At 37.5% G+C, this 21,490-nt stretch overlaps 1 protein-coding gene across 1 annotated transcript in view; it reads left to right on the top strand.

Annotated features, from left to right (window-relative positions):
• Positions 1-21,490, top strand: part of LOC107675425 (transforming growth factor beta receptor type 3-like) — a 161,517-nt gene that overhangs the window by 119,478 nt on the left and 20,549 nt on the right. The window contains exons 5-14 of the mRNA XM_016469757.1: positions 1,596-1,779; positions 5,383-5,545; positions 5,947-5,987; positions 6,087-6,118; positions 10,131-10,320; positions 10,519-10,811; positions 13,049-13,204; positions 14,024-14,170; positions 14,358-14,540; positions 17,522-17,818. Of these exons, the coding sequence (XP_016325243.1) occupies positions 1,596-1,779; positions 5,383-5,545; positions 5,947-5,987; positions 6,087-6,118; positions 10,131-10,320; positions 10,519-10,811; positions 13,049-13,204; positions 14,024-14,170; positions 14,358-14,540; positions 17,522-17,818 (1,686 nt within the window). The remainder of the gene's footprint in view (positions 1-1,595; positions 1,780-5,382; positions 5,546-5,946; positions 5,988-6,086; positions 6,119-10,130; positions 10,321-10,518; positions 10,812-13,048; positions 13,205-14,023; positions 14,171-14,357; positions 14,541-17,521; positions 17,819-21,490) is intronic.

Raw genomic sequence — 21,490 nt, 5'->3', positions numbered from 1 at the left:
TGAGAGGAGATCTCTCCTGATGGGAATCTCCCATGGAGCGCCGTCGAGGAGAGAAATCAGGTCCGAGAACCATACTCGGCCCGGCCAGAACGGGGCCACTGTTTTTTCTTTGCAGTCGACTGACCTCGTTCCAGTGCACTCTCTCCAGTACCATGTAGCCTGTACCATGGCATCCAGCCCACCCGAGCGGCCACTCATGACCGCTCCCAACCGGTGAAAGATGCATCCGTCACTAGCATATGCGGCGACCAGGAGCTCCCAGCACCAGGCCCTTAGATAAGAACCAAGGTTTCCTTCACAACACGTGCTCTTACTCAAGAAATGTTTATCCCAAGAGCCCCTGTATATCTAACTTCTAATAGTCAGATAAATACTTCATTTTATTCCTCAGAATGAAATGCAATCAAACAACCAGACGAGTAAACACGTTCTGGTGTGATAATATTCATTTCAAAAATTGAAAATGATATATCTAACTTCTCATAGTCAGACAAATACTTCATTTTATTCCTTCCAAGCCTCGAGAGAGAGCGCTGGATCTAGGGAGTGCAGGCGGAGAAAGGGCGAGCCGTCTCCAACCCATCCACTAGATCCACGTGCGATCCCCGCGATCTGAATCGCCGCCATGCCTCAGCAATAGCGGGACCAAACCGCGAGCTCGCAAGCACAGACACACTCCTCAGCGCGTGCCCGGCAGGAGCGGAGCGTTCAGCGGGGAGAAGCACAATCAGCCCTTTATTTCCGAGAGCTGACTGCGCGAGCTCTGCTCCCCAGTAAATGCTGCTCATAATAATATAGACATAATATGCTTGTGTAACTGATGCTTGTGCAACTGGCTAGCTCATCGACGTCCTCCACACCGGATCCATATGCGAAACCCACGAGCACAGCCGCCGCTCCACCTCGGCGAAAGCGGGGCCGGCACCACGAGAAATGCCAGTGAAGACTCCCTCCTCAAAGAGAGCCCTCAGAGAGCGAGCATACACAGTGACAAACGCTCGCAATGTGGGCAGTCAGCGTGTTTTGCTCCCAAGCAGACAACACACAAACTGTGTGTATCCCCACCCGAAATGTAGCGCGGACAGGGAAGAACACACAGCCTGAGATGCTGCCCGCTCTTGCCGTATGTTTGTCTACACTCGTATTGGTAAAATAAAGAGTGATAATGGACAGACAACACCAAATAAGACTGACACACAGAGCACTTGCTGAATGACCGAAAGTTGACGCCGGTTTCACTGCACATGCTTTTATGCTTCCTGGTCGCTACTTCACCCCGCCCGTGACGTCTCGCCCATCCGTTGGACTGATTACACATGTGATTCAGAGCGTGGTCACGCTGGAGGCGTTCCTGTAGCGTTTCGACGCAGCTCGAGTTCCTGAAGGGGAACTGACAATTTCTCTTCGTAATACAATTGTTAAAAAGTTCCATTACTAATTCAGAAGATTCAGTGTCAAAGTGATATGGAACTGGGGTTATTAAACCTGGAACTACTACATACCTGTTTAGTTATTGAATGAACCAATCATAATCAGGAATTTAACAATGCTGTTGTAGAAAATATGTTGACAGCTTTATTTTGTTGATTTCTTAGGTTGCAGAGGGATCTGAAGTGCACTTTGAGGCAAGAAATTTTTCTGAGTCGTGTGAGGTGAAGGTGGAAAATCTTCCTCATGGCAATGAGCACCTGCTTTCTTGGGCCCATCAACGCTACCATGCAGTTACCTCTTTCAGCGAGCTCAAGATGGCCCATGACGTCTACATCAAGGTTGGAGAGGGTATGTAAATCTAAGCACACACAATGTTTTATAATTCCTTTTTTAAGGTACCTGTTGCTCAAAACTCTCTATTATTATTATTATTATTAATAATATTCTTTTGAGTGCATAACACATTTTCAAATCAGTATTTTGGTCTCTTTTGTTAAAAAAAATAAACTTGCTTAAAGGGGTCCTATTATGCTTTTTCACTTTTTTAATTTTAGTCAGTGTGTAGTGTGTATGTTTGGGCATAAAAAAGTGTCTAGAACAATTCTTACAAGTACAACACGACGTAGCTGGGCGCCGTGGACAGACGCCGAACGGCGCCGTCGGTGTGCCTAAACTCATAGAAAATAATGTATTTGAATTTTAAAGACGTGGCGCGACGCGACGCTGCGCTTCTCTTCCGGTGTGTGTTCTAGTACACCCCCAAAACAAAATCAAGACTTTGTAAAAGAGCATAATAGGACCCCTTTAAATGCATTTACTTGAAGCTAAATATAATACGACTTTACAGTGACTTTATCTTGTATTGTTTTTTTTTTTCTTATCCCACCAAATTTCTTATATTTATTTAAAATAAACAAATAAATAAGAAGAGAAATAAATGTAATTCAAAATGTAAAAATAAACTTAATTAAAATTTTTTTCAGAACATTAGGGTTATGCATTATTTTATTTTGTTATAATTAGGGGTGCTCCGATTGATCGGCTACCAATCACTATCGGCCGATAATCACGTTGGGATGTTTGATCGGCGGTCTCTAAAATGGCTGATCTCAAAAAAACGATCTCAAGCTGATGACTCTGCTGTGAAAGGTTTGGCACGACATGCAGCGGCACTGTCTCAGTTTCTGTCCGGCGTGGGTGAAATAATTGTAATGCTGAAGGTGAGGTACTCACCTTCACATTTCTTCATTAAATAACTTATAAATTCATTTGAAAACCTTGTGTGAGACGTAATTTCACAAACAGCGTGAGTGAATCACCGCGCGCGCGCTCTCTCTCAAAATAGAGAATTAGAGGTCTGTATTCCCGCGGCTCTCGACCCGACCAGATGTTTTGCGCCGCGGGATTAAATTCCCGAATAAAACGCGGTAGCAGTCAGTAACTAGTGTAATTTGAACGTATATAATTTGTATATTATTAAAGTCTCCTGTGTTTCACAGTCAACACATATGGCTTTTTGGCTAGGTTTAAAGGGAAAGAGCACTTTTAGATAAACAAGGCAATAATAGATGGCACTCGTGGAGGAAGGAAAACAAAGTTCTTTATGAACCGCATGATTGCTTGTAATAAAGATTTAAATGCAAAAGAAAAGGCAGTAGGGCTGACTATTTCTGTTAATGATAAGTTTGTGATAACGTAAGAAAAGTAGTTTAAATGTTTTGCCACTTGCTTGAGCAACTTAATATATAAATCTACACTGTAAAAAATTATTGTGATTTTAACAGTAAAAGACTGGAGAATTGATGGAAAGGCCAAGTAAACATACTGGAAGAGTTTCAGACGAGAACTCTTGACTGCCAGCTTGTGTGTATGGGCCCTTCGCTAAACCAGAAGCCTTTCACAACAGTCCTTTTAAAAAGAGAAGGATGAGGAAGAATAGCAGACTGAGAGGGGGAAAAAATGCGCAAAGGGAACGTTTGGCAGGGAAGGTATAGAAAAGGCACAAAAGAAAATAGAGCCCAAAAACAGAAAGTCAAAATTTATAGCAGTACCAGGAAGCCCTGCAAGATGGCAAAGTATCTTAGCCATCTGCCCATTGACACGAGCCGTAGGGGGGAAATTGGCTTATTCTCAAAGGAAACGGTTTGGGGGGATTTAACTTGAAACCGACTGTTGGACTTTGATATGATGTTTGAGTCAGACATGGATGCCACATTCAAATAGATTTTGTTGTTTACTTGTTGAGGGCATGAAAGAGAGAAAGTAGAAACAGATACTTGCAAATACGCACCATTAGCGCAGCGAGCCGCAGGAATTGTTTGAAGAAAGTAAAAAAGGACAGATGTGTGATTCACCCAGGGCTCCATCATGTTTCCCCTGCTGAGTTCTAAGAACAAACCAGCAACACTTCTTACTTCAGCATCTCTCAGCTGTCAAGTTGCCTAGTTAAACTGCTGGTGCTCATTTTTCAGTCCGTAAAAGAACATAAGATTCCAGTACTAGAAGAAAGTAATGACTGCATCATTCAAAGTACACAAAGTCCAGTCTCTGAGCCTGTTTCGGTCAGCTCCGTAAAACATTTGGCCCGGTGTAATTTTGAGTTTGTGGTTTGGCAGCGACTCAAAAGGCTGTGTTTACCTCTTCAGGACAGTTCTGGCCTTCTACTCTATCTCAACCCTTTGTAGCTCGGCATGAGAGCGGACATGCTTCCGATCTGTTTGCTGCAGAGAACAGGCAACTCTCTTTCCCCCAGTACCTCAAAGAGCCAGGAAGAGCCGAGAGTAAGAGATGCCAGCCTTTCATGATGAGTTCACACTCATCACCCTTGCGCTTTGTCCAAAAGCGTAATGGCCAAATAAGGAAGCATCTGTCTTCTGTTTCTCTGGGGCAAAGAGAAGAGCCATCATCTCTTTTGTGGAGGAGCAAAGAAAACAGTGTTCAAGAGCAGAGAGGATTTGTTTTGTTTTTCAGGGAATAGTTAAACATTTTCTGCAGCAGGACAGGTCAGGCAGAGTACTGTGATTTGATTTATTAACAAGTATTTTTAAGGGATTAATCTGCCAACATTTGGCCATTTTCGTGAATATCATCGTTTTGATTAAATGTTGAAAAATGTATTTTATTATTTTTATTATTACCATTATTCATTTTAGCACATTTATGTACAATCAATTAATGAACTTGACCTTGACCAAAAGTTTGAATCAGAAAGATGTATTTATTTATTTAATGTATTATTATTATTTTTCTTTTTCTTTTTTTGTATTTGTTTGTTTTAAATAAATTAATACGTTTATTCAGCAAGGATGCATTAAATTGATTAAAAGTGACCGTAAGGACTTATTATTATTTTTCTTGAAAGGTTTAAAAAAATTTAAATGTATTTTCTACTTTAAATAAATGCTGTTCTTTTGGAATTTCTTGAATCCTTCTTTCTTGAATAATAAACAGCACAACTGTTTTCAACTTTGAACACTGAGCAAAATATTTTCAAATTAAATATAATAATATATTTAAAAATGAATTAATACATTAATAATAAAATAGAAAACAGTTTAAATTGTAATAATATTTCACAGTATATTTTTGTCATTAAAAAAATTTTTTTTGAACAGTATATTTTGACATGATATCAGCATTTGGCCAACCAGCTTTTAAGATATGGACATCACCAGTGGCCACTGAAAATAGATTGACCACTATGAAAAAACCCACAAACTTCACTCCGCTTCTACTCCTGCTCTTGTACTGTGTTCTGGTACACAGCAAATACAGACAAGCCAAGTGATACAAACAGTGAAATATTCCAGTGCTGGTATACTAAATATAAGATTATAGGACTGTAACGAACTGTTGGTAATGTGGTGTACTGTGCAGTATGTGCCAATCAAACATTTCTGTGTCCTCAAAATTTCTAGCCCTTAACCTAAACGTATCTCAAATTTGTTTCAGACCCCGTCTTTTCCGAGACCTGTAAGATTGATAACAAGTTCCTGTCTCTGAACTACCTGGCAAGCTACATCCAGCCCCAGCCATCCACAGGGTGTGTTCTCTCAGGTCCTGATCATGACCAGGAGGTCCACATCATTGAGCTCCAGGCACCAAACTCCAGCAGGTGAGGAGAAGACTGTTGAACTACATTCCTTTTTGTCCTCTTGTATTACAAAAATATCTGCTGTGGAAAGACACCTGAGTGCCTTTCCAGACATCCATTTCTCATAAAAGAAGTTCATACTATGTATAAATGTGTTTCTATGTTTAGTATACCATGGTGTGCATGTGGACGCGCCGCTCATGGATGGGTGGGTGTGTAAATGTGCGTGCATGTCGCTTTGTATTTGTCATTTTAGGTTGTCATTGTGTTTTCTCCGGTTCTGTAAAGTTTATTTGGAAATAGGCAGGAACTAGGGTATTGTTGATTTTGGAAAACTCTGCTGGGTAAAACTCTCTCCGCCTCCACCAATATCACTCACTATTGCCTAATAGTGACTCAAAAAATGAAAAACAGATCTAAAGATATGCAAGCATCATGATGGATCCCATCATTGCATTATGTGGTCTGTTTAACATGTGTCCAGCTTTGTTTTCTAGGAAGAAGTCCAGTTTTTTAATCAGTTGGCTAGACAAAAAACATGTTAAAACTGAAGTTGAATAAGCCCACAGCGTCATCGGCAAACTGGACATTGTGGTATGATTTCTAAATTATTGTCTACATGCAAAAGATATAATGTACCTGCAAAGACAGCAAATCCCTCATGACTATTTTTTCTATTGTTGCTTTACATACTAATTTATAATGTTTAAAGGGGTCATGGACTGAGAAATCAAAATTCCCTCGATCTTTTGATATAAAAGGTAATTGTCCTATAAAAATATCCTGTAAGTTTTAGAACTCAAAACTTTCTCGTTAGTCTAAAAACAGCTTATATTGAAGTCAATCTGCCAAAACGACAGCTTGTGGAATGTGCCACTTTATTACGTATTAGTGTGGCTAAACCCCGCCTCCGCAGAAGATCAATGCCTGCTTCAACATCACTGCCTGTTTATTATAATTAAACCGCCCACCGATTCACACACGTAGTGGGTAAATAATGAGAGAGGCAAATGCAGGTCTATGCAGAAATCCAATGATAAAGACGGCTCCAAAGACACCAAGATGCTGTGCAGTGCCAAGTTGTGGAAAAACAGTCTTTGCTTTGCATTCCTTCTGATCCCAACATTAGGAAAGAATGGATGAACTTTATATTTAATGAAGATCCAGACTGCGTCAGTAAGAAATCGGACCTTTGTTCACTTCGTTTCACCACAGATTCGTTTACAAACAAGGCACAATTCGACGCAGGATTTTCAGAAAGACTGAAACTAAGAGACATGCTGTGCCGAATATATTGGATCCAACAGTAATGTCGCACTACACAAGTGTGAGTAACTGTTTTTATTAAGTGGTCACTATTGCTTTGTCTGTTATTACAGATCATTTGATATGTACGGAGTATTTACGCGTTTTTAACCAAAATCACAGCAGCATCCATCTATGAAGGATGTAGGCTATCAAATATACACAACTGTTAGCCAATCATAGCAGTGGGCGTTTACTTCCTACAGGAGTCTACAATCCGCCACGACTATTCAAACAGAGCGTTCCGATGAAGGGGGACAAAACAGGACAGAAAATAGCCTATTACTTCTAAATGATGATGTTTTTTGATGTCAGAATTTTGACAACATTATAAGTGGACCTCACAGAACAAAATAATAAAAAAGACAGTTCATGACCTCTTTAAAGGAAGTTTTGATATTTTTACTGGAAAGACAAATATACTGATTAAAGTTTAATGATATTTTATGGAAAAACATTTTAGGATGGTTGTTTTTATAAAATTACACGTTATAAAAGTCCAGCTGTAATGTTGAAAAAATAAATAAATACAAAAATAAAGATAAATACTACTGTTACATACAGATTTTTCTTTATGTTTTTAAAAGAATATTCTTTTCACCAACGCTACATTTATTTGATCAAAAATAGAGCCAAAAGCAGTGATATTGTGAAATTTAAAATATTATCATATTTAAAAATATGATTTAATTACTGTGATGTCAAAGCTTTTAATTGTGATAAATTATTATCACAGTTGAATATGGCTGAATACAGTTTCTTTTTTTAGGGTTGTAACATTTCTTCTCATTCAAAAAATCACTGTGATCCCAAACTTTAGTAGCAGTGTATATAATGTTTTTTTAATGGTTGGTAAGTAAACTATATGTAATTTTTTATCTTCAAACTGTGTAAAAACAATAAGCAAAAGATAGCAAGTTAATCCAATGAACTGTGTGATCTGGAGGCCTGTCATGAAATGGAGTAATAACAGAAGGAGGAGTGTAGTGAGTTTTTCTTCAGCCAGAGCCTTTGGTGTGTTTTTATTGTAGTGTAGGCCTGGCACTTCAGAATATGAATTATGGGAGTGTCTGGCTGCTGGTTTCAGATAGCGCAGCACAAGACTCACACCACTGAAGCTGTCATTGCACTGCTCTTGGAAAGCGACTTGCACACACTGTGTAATTTAATACTACATGTTTGTGCGTTTTTATGTGCTGCTTACGAGAAAAAAAATCCACTTTTAAGAGTTTTAATGTGTTTATATGATAATTTATGAATGTGTTTCTGAGCTGGAAAAGAGTAATGAAGAGTAAAGTACTTTATATACAAGTACAGTGTGATTCTTTTACACACTGATCTCTCATTGAATATACAAAGACAGAAACCAAAACAGTACAGTAGACAACAGCAGTTTATATATAAGAATGTTTATATTTTAAAATAGAAGCAGTTAAAGTTTAAGAAGTTGAGACATGCTCCAAGACTCCCCTAGTAAAAAGTATTATATTTAAAATACATTTATTTACTGACATATCGCTCAAGATTACTGATATAAAAATTATAATTAAACTTTATTTGGAGTACTACTTGTGCACAATGCACATTTCTTAATATTAAGCCTAAAATGTGTTTTAATGTCACTATTGATAAGGATTGTATGATCTTTGAATATCATCGTCTTTAAATGCAAGATACCTAAAGTATACTTGCAATAGTTCCACTTTAGCACAATCAGGTTAGTTGAACTTCAGCACCACTTCCGCACAATTAAAGTGCATTAAGTGCAAAATGAGTTGTTCCAATTTAGCAGCCTTTAAGCATACCAGTTTAGTATGCTAAATTGTACAGTTGCAGGGTATTATTATTAAGTACATAAATATGTAGATGTGTTTGTAGTATACTTAGCATGAAATAAATGTATTTCAAATACATTTTAGTGTTTTTATTTTTCACTAGGTTCAATAGTGATTCCAATAGACATGTTAAGAAATCACAGAGTTTCGGAATTTAAACTATTAGGGGTACAGTGTTCTTACATTATGCTATGGTATTCGGGAACTGGCAGTCAGAGTCATAAAGTTCATTAGAGAATTTTTATGTGCGTGTCTAAGAGTGAGCGAAATGCATCTGTCTCCATGAATGTGTTTGATTGAACTTGTCTGTGTCCAAGTGAATCAGTTACAGTGTTTTAGAGCATAGGAGAATGTAAGTTATGCATGTGATACGATCCACAGCCTCATAAAATCAAAGCCCTGCTACTGTTGGCAGATTGGCTCAAGCTCGTTGTCCAGCCTGGTGAGGCATTTGTGGGAAACATGGCTGGGAATGAGGGCCATCTGTCCTTCACACCCAATAGAGAACAAACAAAAGCTAACATAGAATTCCTATGTAATCTGACGTACTGTATCTCAAACCACATTCAAATTGAACCTGGTAAATTGGTCATAGACCAACAGCAGCATGTCTCACTTTGTCGAAACTACAGATATGTAATGAGGACGGTCCAACATTTTTGCAATAAAGACCAATGTCATGTGATTTTACAAAAAAAAAAAATCTAAACTGTTTTGCATATTTGTATTAAAATATTTGCATCGATATGACAATTGAATTTTTTTGTTCATATTTTTAACTATAAGCTCAGACTAATATGTCCATGTACATTGCGTTTCATTCATTTTTTATTTAATATTGAAAGCACAATTATTAACGGCTTGACTTTTGTTATCCGTTTTCTATGCCTTAACCTAAAAACTTTTTTTTGTGTGTTTTTTAAAAAATTGAATTTTTTGTTGTTGTCTTTTTTCCCTTTCAATATTAAATAAAAAAATTAATAAACACAACATCCCGCTTAACGTGACTTAATGTGAGGGATATTCGACATAAAAAAGGAATTAGGAATTAGTTCTGATGGTAAATTTACACTAAAAAGGTAAGCAGTGTTTGGTATTTGAGCACTGACGTGTTTTCTCTTCCATCACCAAGAGTCAGACTTATCATTCTTGCAATTTGATTTAAAACATGCGTTATGTTGCAATTCCTTTTCTGGCCAACATTTCTTTACTTGGAGCTTGGCGAGTGTTAATTTTGGACCATAAGATAAGGTATTAGATCAAAATATGTTGTTAATGAAAACAAGAACAACCTTGGCTTATTGTTTAAGAGTTGTGAAATGTGCCTCAGAAAAACTAATTGAACAAGTTGAACAGGACTCGATTCATTTTTCTATTTTATAGCAAAGAATGAACACTTCTGACTGCATTCCTCTGCATGTGAAGTGAATGCGTGTTATCTTGTTCTTCCCCTCTGTCTTTCTCAGACATCAGATACCGTCAGCCTGAGTGAAGGCACAGAAAGGCTGATGCAGGTGTCAAAGATGGTGAAACAGAAGCTGCCCGCAGGATCTCAGGCTCTCATCCAGTGGGCAGAGGAAAGCGGATTCAAACCCGTCACTTCCTACACCAACACCCCTGTTGCCAACCACTTCAAATTGCGCCTCAGAGAACAAGGCAAGAGCAGAAAAATAAAACAAAAACAATTGTTAATATGTTGGTTTTGAAGTAAATTTATCTTATAATATTATTTTATACTGGAAAACTATACAAAAATACTCAGTTTGCTTTGTGTGTGACTTCCTTGCATTTGCATTAACAACAAGAAGCTGTCAATCAGAGTGATGTTTTAATCTCAACTGCTGTCACTTCCAGATCTAGGGATCATGGATGAGGGAATGTTCCCACCAGAGTTGTCCATTCTCCGCAACACCAACCCGCTTCCTAAGCCCAGCACCCGGGATTCCCCTGCACGGAACAGGTTCCCATTCCCCTTCCTGCCATCTGCAGAGCAGGGCCAGTCATTCCCACCTTTGCCCCCGTCTCTTGAGGAGCGAGTCTATCAGGCTGGGGGTCCCGAGGAACAGCAGGGGGCTCTGAATGTAGGATTCAGTGTGCAGTGTGAGAAGAACAAAATGGTGGTCAGCATTGACAAGGAAACTCTGCAGGTAACAGGAAACATTATCTACACACAAATATTAAGATGTAAAACTGAGTATTGCGGAGTTACTAACTAAAAGTAGTGGGACTATTTCCCACTACTAGTTCATTGGCTCTTATAGATTTTTGTTTTGTAACAATCCCAAGGTCTTTGCTGTCACATCTGATCAGTTTAATGCATTCTTGCTAAATAAAAGTGTTAATTTCTTTAAAAAACAAACAAACAAACCCCTGAACCCCAAATTTTGAATGGTATATTTGAATATTTATGTATTTATGTATGTTTGATGTATTTTTATTATTTTGTTGCTTTATTAGTAGTGTAGCTAACTGCTTGTTTAAAGTCCCCCTGTAGTCAAATATTTTATCCCTTGAAACTTATCTTTGAACATCAAAATGACATATTTAAATGTTTTTTCTTGTGAAAATAATTTTCTCATGCCTTAAAATAGCTTGAATGTAACTCTACACCCTTGCCTCATTTACTATACGCGGATCTATGAATATGCAAATTAGTCCCGCCTCCACTCAGTCACACCAGCCAGCGCCTCCTGATCCACTGAACTGTATTAACCGCAAAACAATGGCATACACGGATAATGACTGATAAAACTATGTTTTTACTAGCGGACAACTACAGTGAATACTGTAACATTCGTTAAAGTTACTTACTTGACGATGTTGTGTCCTAAAATGCCTTGAAAACTCGAATGCAGCCGTTTGTGATTCTTAATTCGCGCCCGCGAGCATACGCGTGTGAAGTACAGACGCCGATGCGGGAGAGGTGCGTCTGACTCTGGGCTACTTTTACACTGTTGCCACGGGTTATAATGCAAGTTAGCGATTCTACATTCACGTTAAACCACAGCTTCATGGGTTTTTTGCTCTGATTTATTTTTGGTTTTGTGCTGGTATTGGTATATTTTGCATGCTAGTGATGGGAATCGATCCCTTGACGTGATTGGTTATTGGATTGTGACATAGCAAACCGAGGTCTGTTTCAAACTGCATTTCTTGGACTGCCATTGGGAAACTACAGTTTTAAGGAGAAAATACTCAGCAATGGTGTTGATTAATAGATTGGCACATGGTTTGTCTAAAAGCATATTAAAAACACCATAAAGACAAATAAACAATATAAAAAACTTGATTTTCACTACAGGGGGACTTTAAAGTTATAGCTTGAGTGTGTTTAAACTACTTTAAAAAAATCTGTAGTTTCAAAGTAGCTTCCCTAACTATGGAGACATGCAATGACATGCAAGAAAAAAAAAAATCGTGGGCACGATTTATTCGTTACCTCGATTTACTAGATTGTGTGCACGATTTATTAATTTGTTCCCTCGTTTTAAGTAAATCGTGCGCATGATTTATTAATTCGTTCCCTTGATTTACTAGATCGTGCGCACGATTTAATAATCCGTTCTCTCGTTTTAAGTAAATCGTGCGCTTGATATAATAATTCATGCCCTTGTTCTAGGTAAATCGTGCGCACGAAATAATAATTAGTTGTACTGTCCGCGTACACATTCTCATAAACATGTTGCTGTTATGTCATGTTATGTTATGGACAGAGACACTTTAATTGGGTTTTAATTTGAGTTCAGCCTGTTCACAAAGAAGGTGGATATGATACGTAGCCTACTGAAGATGAATAAAGCACCAGCTCCTGTTAGGAGGTAATGATTAAAACTTGCGCACGATTTACCTAGAACAAGGGCACAAATTATTATATCGAGTGCACGATTTACTTAAAACAAGGGAACACATTTTTTAATCGTGCGTCCGATCTAATAAATCGAGGGAACGAATTAATAAATTGTGCCCACAATTTATTTTTTCTTGCATGTCATGTGCGGGTCTCCGTACCTAACACTGGTAAGAACAACATAAAAAGGTTAAAGAAGTGCAGAAGTGGTGAGTGAGAGATGCCTTGTTTTTCACCCAAGCTGATATAGTGTGAATATTCCCAGAATGTGTGGACCATATGCAATGATCTCAGAAACCAAAAGTGGTGTAATAAATCACTTCAGAGGAAGTAAAAACCCCATTCTACAATCAAAATGCTTTTGAGCAGAGTTAGGCCAGCTTGCAGCTCTTGTTTGTCACTGTCAGAAACTGAAACACACAATGGATCTCCGATTTACACAGCAATACCTTGAGGACTGATAAAAGATATTGTTTGATATGTTGTCAAAGGTTGAGATTTTTTCTGTGAATTCATGTTTTCCTAATGTCCTCACAGGCCAATGGGTTTGGAAAACCCAATATCACTCTTCAGGACTCCCAATGCAAAGCAACCTCCAACACCACCCACTATATACTAGAGACGCCCTTGTCTGACTGCCAAACCAGCAAAATTCCCTCCCACCCCAGCCCAGTGGTCCTCTATATCAATTCAGTGAGTACTTAAAGCAAATATACAATCAATAATATCAGACTGTGAAATCTAGTCCTTGTTTGCATTGCTTTGTCCAATGGATGCGAGTGTACAGGTTCAGTGTCCCTTCCAACATGCTGTATCTGTTTTCTCTGTTCACTGATGATTCACTTCCACACTGACCTTCTGAGATAATTTCTAGTGGAAATTCCTAACAACACTTTTAGCCTTGATCCCATTAAAAAAACTGGGCGACCTCCCAAATATTTATCCTTTACTATGAACCCTAAGCCTCAAGGGCAATTAAAACAATGTGACCCGTATGGTCAGAGCACAGTACTGGCTCACAGAGAAGAATCCAGAGAGCATCAAAGGAGATTGCTGTTGCAATGACAATCTTATGACAGATTGGCTTGTCTTGTGTCAATCAATTTCACCTCCATTAGACAATATTCACAGGCCTCTTTCACCTTTGAACCCACAAATTGTTCTGAGCTCACAGGGAGGTGATTCTCATACAATAATGTGAATGGATTGACATATTTTTTCCGATGAGAAGATCTGAGATGGGTTTTTTTTTGTTCATCTGCCTTGGGAGTTGCATTGCTGAAATGATGCATTCCCATGTATTAAATCCAGCTTTCTCATCTGTTTCGGCAGACCTTTGGCAAGTATACATTTCGATTATCTCTGACTGGATCTGTGCTAAGCACCAGAGTGAAGCAATGTCATTTCTAAGGAAAGTTTTATAGAGGAAATTGTATGATTGTTAGGAAATTGTTGGGTTTACATTGCCTTATTACTGAGAAGTCATGAACTAGGTGTGTCTGTGATTGACAGATTGTCATTAGCCAATCAGAACAGAAGGATGGAAGTGGCTGGCCCTTTGAATATGAAGATCTGGAGTCAGGAGATGTTGTAATACCAGGAGATCCGGATGTGACGGAAAATTTTTTACCTGAAAACGGGCATCGTGCGACTATCTTGGTATGATATTTACGTCAAACTGTAATATTCATAAATGATACAGGATTAGTTCACCCAAAAATGTATATTGAAAAACCCTAATGTGAAAAAAATTAAAATTTTCTCCTACTGCATTTATTTGATCAAAATACAGTAATATTTTTCATGCATATTAATATTTTCCAACTCTCTCTTTCTCTGTCCTTAGTTCAACTGCACGTACCGTAAGAACCAGGATACCCAAGTTGACAGTGATAACGGATCTGATGATTTCATTGTAGACTCGCTAGATAATGCTACCTTCAACATGGAACTGTATAACAATCCGTTCCACAACCCCAGCACTCAGTCCTTCCTCACCATCGCTGAGAACAGACCCATCTATGTGGAGGTAAGCATATACATATACCACAGTATGGTTGAATGCTTGATTCTGATCAATTAAGATCAGTTCCAAGATGTTCAAATACATTCCTGGCTTGTTGACCCATCACACAACATATTCTCTAAACACAGAAGCGTTTTAGAGATAAAAACCTATTGTACACTACTGTTCAAAAATTCGGTAAGCTATTTTAATGTTTAAAAAAAAAAAACTCTCTTATGCTCATCAAGGTCAGATTTATTTGACATTAAACAGCAGTGATATTGTGAATTATTATTGCAATTTAAAATAACTGTTTTCTATTTTATTATATTTTAAAATGTAATGTATTCCTTTAAAGGCAAAGGTCACATTATCCTTTCAGATGCTGATTTGGTGCTCAAGAAACATTTCTTCTAATTATCAATGTTGAAAACTGTTGTGCTGCTTAATATTTTTGTGAAAACTGTGATAAATCCCAGACTTTTAAACAAAGTGTGGAAACTGTGGGGCATTACATTGTGCAATACATATATTCTGTATGTGCATTATGATGGAAAAGATTCCTTCGGGGTTCAATAAAACCATTTCCAGTTCTGTAACCACATTAGGAATCCAATTTAATAATTTCATGAGAAACCATATACACAAATATAGTCACTGCCAAAAGCTCTTGAAATACAAGATCTGCTTTTACCTTTAAACCATGTGTGGTTCTCATTGTGTATGGTTTCATGTTTCTAATACCATAAGCGCCTGGTGTCTGTGTGTCTGATCAGACATTGTCGTGAATTTGTGAGCGTGTGTTTAGATCTCTCTCTCTCTCTGTCACTGTGAAAGAAGTCAGCAGTCTGCTTCGTGTGTACATTTCGTCTGGTCCGTATTTAACGAATAAATTCCTCAATGTGCATTAAAAAAGTCATGTGACTTTGCGCGATGGGATGGCACAGCATCTGAAATGTTGATTTGGTCATTCTGAAATGCCTTAGCCAAGATCTGTCTTTCACGACTGCAATCCCAAACAGCAGGCATCCGCCTTCGAAAGGAAGCTAATATGACTGCGTTTATTGCATTTTGTCTGTGCCCTCTGAGGCGCAAGTAATTTATTATATATGAAAAAAGACCCACAGTGACTTCCCCTACTGCAGCAAATTACCTTTTTCTTAGTGATATTTGGCACCTGTTTATCAGGAAGTGATGACAGATCTATAAACAAGTATTATGCAGGACACTCACGTGCAGCCGTCTGTTCTCTTTATCTCACTGGATAGAAACAGTGCTTTATTTGCAAAAGTTTTATGTGATGTTCCAATTTTGCGCACAAGTTAAATCCGCAACTTTTGATGTAAACATAGCTAATGATATATTCTTAAGCTTGTCACAAAACAGTGAATCTAATAACTACAGTGGTTTACTTTAAACTATTTTGTTAATTCTTTAAGTTAGGTGCATTAAAAAAAGAAAGGGTGTCATGTACATTTTCCTATATGCAGCATAAACTTTAGTCAAGCTGTCAAACCACAAAAAGACAAAATTGTTACCGGAAAAATATCTATACATATAATGTCTATACTCTAATGTATCAGCCTAGGGTGAAGTATGCACATTTACAACGCGTGTCATGCCTTTTTAATGTAGTATGTAATATTGTTTTTTAAGTAAAGATATCCTTGTTTCAAGGACTTTTAGATATTTTATCTGGAAAATTAGACAAAAATATTCTTTGACAATAGGATTTTAGCAGTGTGTTACGGTGTCAAAGAGTTAATGCAGTAATAAAATTCGGACAACATTCACTTACGTTGTTCCAAATGTAGATTCCAGCTTTTGCCAATTTTAGACAGTGATCAGTGACTGTAAATCCAAGTCTATTGGAACCATACAATAACTTTGTGCGGCATAAATACTGAAGTTTAAATTATTGCCCTCTGCCTCATATCTCTTTTATGCATTAGACTATTCAATTGACACTATTGGTTCTCCCTTATAACCAAATGTGTTGCAGATGTGTTACAAGATGTTCAGTGGAAAATTGCTTACATTTTTGATTGTTCTCACACAAAGCTACTTCAGAAATATAGCAAGTCATTTTTGTGGTGGTTTTTTTTTTTTTTTTTTTTTAGAGTGTGACAGTTTGTTGTCACTGAAAATCAATGTTATTTACGGATCTTATGCATAACTGTTTGAGGATCATCGTCTGCCTACCTGAAACGATTCGGCCACTCTCCAGAGAATGACACCTTCTTGGCACAGCTCTGTTGAGGAAATGGAATGCAATGTTTTTGGTTTTTTTTTTTTTTTTTTTTTTTTAGAGTGTGACAGTTTGTTGTCACTGAAAATCAATGTTATTTACGGATCTTATGCATAACTGTTTGAGGATCATCGTCTGCCTACCTGAAACGATTCGGCCACTCTCCAGAGAATGACACCTTCTTGGCACAGCTCTGTTGAGGAAATGGAATGCAATGTTTTTTGTGGCAGCTCTTATCTGTCATGCATGCTTTTACAGCATCAGATGGCCAAACTTTTACAACTGAATGATCCTTGAAGATTTATTTGAGGCACAGAAATCTGACGTCAGAATTTGTGATTCTTGGAACTGTATCCACTCTGACAGTGTTTCTTTAGACAGTGTGCCGTGTTAAAACAAATCGATAGCCACTGTGCATTATTTGCCGATTTGAATCAATGCCTGAGAGAGTTTGTCTAAAAAAACTCACTCAGACCGATCAAAAAAGATAGACTGAGCGTGTCTGCCAGAGGACTAGACGTAATATATAGCATCTAAACATCACTCTGCTGATCCATCTCATACTATATGAATCACTTTTGATCGTATTTATGAAAAATTGTCAAAAAGTTGTATTAATCAAGATAAAGAAAGCAGTTTTTCTTTCTCTCTTTGTCTTGCTGTCTCTCTCTTTTATTGTTTGCAGCAGAAGCATATTTTGTCTCGCAGGAAAATGACTTTTTCTTTACTAACAGAGGCATGTGACCTTTCTCCACAGATTTCAGCCACAAAAGCTGATCCTAACCTTGGGTTCATGATCCAGACCTGCTTCATATCTCCAGACTCCAGTCCTTTTATGCCGTCAGACTATGTTGTCATAGAGAACATATGTCCAAAGGACGACTCTGTGCTCTATTACCCTCAGCGAGGTGATTTTCCCATCCCTCACGCTCAGATGGACAAAAAACGCTTCAGTTTCACCTACAGATCAAAGTTCGACGTATCATTGCTCTTCCTGCACTGTGAGATGTCCCTCTGCTCCAGAAGAAACGAAATGGAGATGAACCTGCCAGAGGTACAAACCATCATCTAGCATAGCAGCTCTGATCTAATGAGCTGCCTTTGTAGGCAATATTTTGTAGGATGTACAGAATTGTTACTTATGTCAGTCCAACAATGATTTTGTGATTTTTTAAATATATTTTTGTGTCCCCAAAAGATTTTTTTCTTAAAAATTATCACAATATTTGCTTCATATTTTGTTGATTTGCAGTAAAAACTCACCAATAATCATTATCTATTTGTATAATTAGAATTAGTTACAGTAAGATTACCCGTACATTATTTTGTGCTTAAAGGGATAGTTCACCCAAAAATGAAAATTTGCTGCTAATTTACTCACTCCCAGGCCATCTAGATATACAGTAGGTGACTGTTTTTCTTCAGTCGAAAAGTAAAGGAGATTTTTAGCTGAAACGGTGAATCTGCAATGCAAATCAGTGACTACAATCACATTGCGTGTCAAAAAAAGCATATCAGGGAACACAAAATATATATAGAGGTCTTATGACGTGAAATGATCAGTCTGTGCAAGAAACTGAACATTATTTATAATATTATTACCTATAATCCATAGCCTCAGGCAAGCGGTCCGGAGTGATGTGCGGTTCACGAACAAATTATTTTTAGTGAAATGAATGAACCAGTTCAACATATCGGTCTGAACTGTCTGAAATAGCTCGCGGGTTGAGCAGGACAGATCTACAAGTTACTTTGTTATCATCATACATGCATTTCTTCCTCATTTATGTTCCAATACAAATCAGTTTTAACTGATCAATATAAACTGTAGGTGTCTTGGCTCATTGTCCATTTTTTAGTGAATGGATTACAGGTAATAATGTTGTAAATAATCTTCAATTTCTTACACAGACCAATCATTTTGCTTCATAAAACCTCAATATATCATCAGGATATTAAGTTTTTGTTCCCTGATTTACTTTTTCTGACTCTCAATGTGACAGTTGCCACTGACTTGCATTTTATGAATCACCAAGGATAACGGTTTCAGCTAAAAACATTCTTTACTGTTCTACAGTTAAATTTTAATTTTTGGGTGAATCCCTTTTATTACTGAAAACAATTTTTACCTTTATGGCTAGTCCATTTCTGCTCATTTTATGATAAAATTCACTGTAATGCGGCAGCAGGACAGTTAAACATATTGAGCGATTTGTATGCAATCAGAATTTTGGATTTTGATTGGCTAAAATTGCTTTTCTCCCCTCAGGTTAATGGTTTTTACAGAAACATTTTGGAAAGAAGACAAAAAGCTAGCACAAATAATGCAGCAGTTGGTTGAATTTGCAGCAGTTCTCATATTCAGTATCACAAAATCCTGGAGGGACTGCTATGTAGAGCTTTCCAAATGGGTCACTCATGAACTTCCATTTCAGTTATGATGCTGTCTTAGAAAGAAGATTCCTATTTAGGCAGTAGGCAGTAAGGCAGCTCACCACATTTTGGAACATAGCCTTTACCTCCTTCAGCTTTGCTATCATCATACATGCATTTCTCTTTCATCGTTATTTAATATCTTTATATTATTTATACATGTCTTTATAGATGACCCTTTGATAACAGTTCCAATTCATTAAACTATGTTCCAATGCAAATCTATTTTAACTGGTTAACATAAACTGTAGGTTTATTGGCTTTCACACAATCAGATTGAAAATCAATCAACTGCATTATCATTTACCGAATCAAAATTAGCTGCACTATGTGTGTTTGTTTAATTTTAAGCTGCACAGGGTTATCAGATCTCATTAAGTCAGAGCACAGGAACTCAGATAACTTATTGACCCTACGACATATTTTCAGAGTAGTTGCTTTATTATATGGACAAGATGAACACAATCTTTAATTCATTTATATAGTCTGTTTGACTTTGCTGTCCATCCTAAGAGTTGCTTTTCGATTCAATCCTGGAGGGACTGCTATGTAAGCTTTCCAAATGGGTCACTCATGAACTTCCATTTCAGTTATGATGCTGTCTTAGAAAGAAGATTCCTATTTAGGCAGTAGGCAGTAAGGCAGCTCACCACATTTTGGAACATAGCCTTTACCTCCTTCAGCTTTGCTATCATCATACATGCATTTCTCTTTCATCGTTATTTAATATCTTTATATTATTTATACATGTCTTTATAGATGACCCTTTGATAACAGTTCCAATTCATTAAACTATGTTCCAATGCAAATCTATTTTAACTGGTTAACATAAACTGTAGGTTTATTGGCTTTCACACAATCAGATTGAAAATCAATCAACTGCATTATCATTTACCGAATCAAAATTAGCTGCACTATGTGTGTTTGTTTAATTTTAAGCTGCACAGGGTTATCAGATCTCATTAAGTCAGAGCACAGGAACTCAGATAACTTATTGACCCTACGACATATTTTCAGAGTAGTTGCTTTATTATATGGACAAGATGAACACAATCTTTAATTCATTTATATAGTCTGTTTGACTTTGCTGTCCATCCTAAGAGTTGCTTTTCGATTCATAGCCTTGGCACGGGTCACTCTACGCCAGCTGCTAGCATCAATCCACGCTCTCTGAGTGCGGGATTCGTAAATCTTAGGTTACTTCTGTTACCATCCACAGAGGAAAAACAAATCTCCAACTTTCACTGTCCTTTTTCAAATTTTCCTTTCTCCCTCATATCTAGCCATAATCATTTTAATCTCCTGCATTTTCAGACGCTCTAATCATCATATTGCACGTTAAGGTTGTTTATGTCTCACCTAACATGATATTGAAAGCGACTCGTTGTTTGGTCGCAGATGTTTACAGTTCAGTCATAATCTGGATGAGGATAAGAGACGTGACATGTCAAACCATATAAACTGTGTATGAAATTAAGTGCTTTCTCTGCGAAGAGCGTGTGCTCAGTTTGGCTCAGGCATAGTAGCTGCAACAAATTGAATGGCTTCAATGGCTTATAACATACACTAATCCATGCTTATGAAGAGCAAAGTAAAAAATTGTATACATTACAGGGCTTAAAAATAAGGATGGTCTGATCACTATGAGAGCGTTTCAGGCCAGTTGATTCTAAGGCCAGTATTGCATTGTTGTGCGTATTTAACAAATCAGTAATGTTTTGCAAATACTGATAGATAAAAAGGTACAAAAGCTGTCACTGCGGTGGTACCCTTGAAAAAGGCACGTTTAAGGTACTAATATGCAAAAATATGTTGCTAAAAATAAAATAAAATGCAAAATCATATCTTTGGTAAGGCCTCTGAAAATGTTGGAAGTTCTTGACCAGACCTACAGAAAAAAAAAATTATATATATATATTTATACAACAGTTCGTTCTGGTTCTCAAACCTGATTGCTCTTAACTCCTAACTGAAGCAGCACATGCCCTTGATACGAATTCTAAAAGTGACGTGTGTTTAACTGTCAACTTGAGCTTTGAATCCGTGGCGGAAGGAAGTAGTTCCGCACAAAAGAGGGTTTTATTAGGCCCTCCGTCGTTTCTTGTTTAATTACACACATGTTCCGTCGAACTGTTGTATAAACGCAATATTACTCTCGTACTCGAGCGATACCGGCTCTATATCAGTGGCAGTGATTGCCTCCGGCCTCTGGCCTAATCACAGCCATAGAGCCGGTATCGCTCTCGTACTCGAGTGATATTGCTCATATATATATATATATATATATATATAT

This window comes from Sinocyclocheilus anshuiensis, unplaced genomic scaffold, assembly GCF_001515605.1.
Source record: "Sinocyclocheilus anshuiensis isolate Anshui unplaced genomic scaffold, SAMN03320099.WGS_v1.1 scaffold1696, whole genome shotgun sequence".
In the NCBI taxonomy this organism is placed as follows: Eukaryota; Metazoa; Chordata; class Actinopteri; order Cypriniformes; family Cyprinidae; genus Sinocyclocheilus; species Sinocyclocheilus anshuiensis.
The sequence above is the reverse complement of the archived record's forward strand: the minus strand, read 5'-3'. Positions and strand labels throughout refer to the sequence as shown.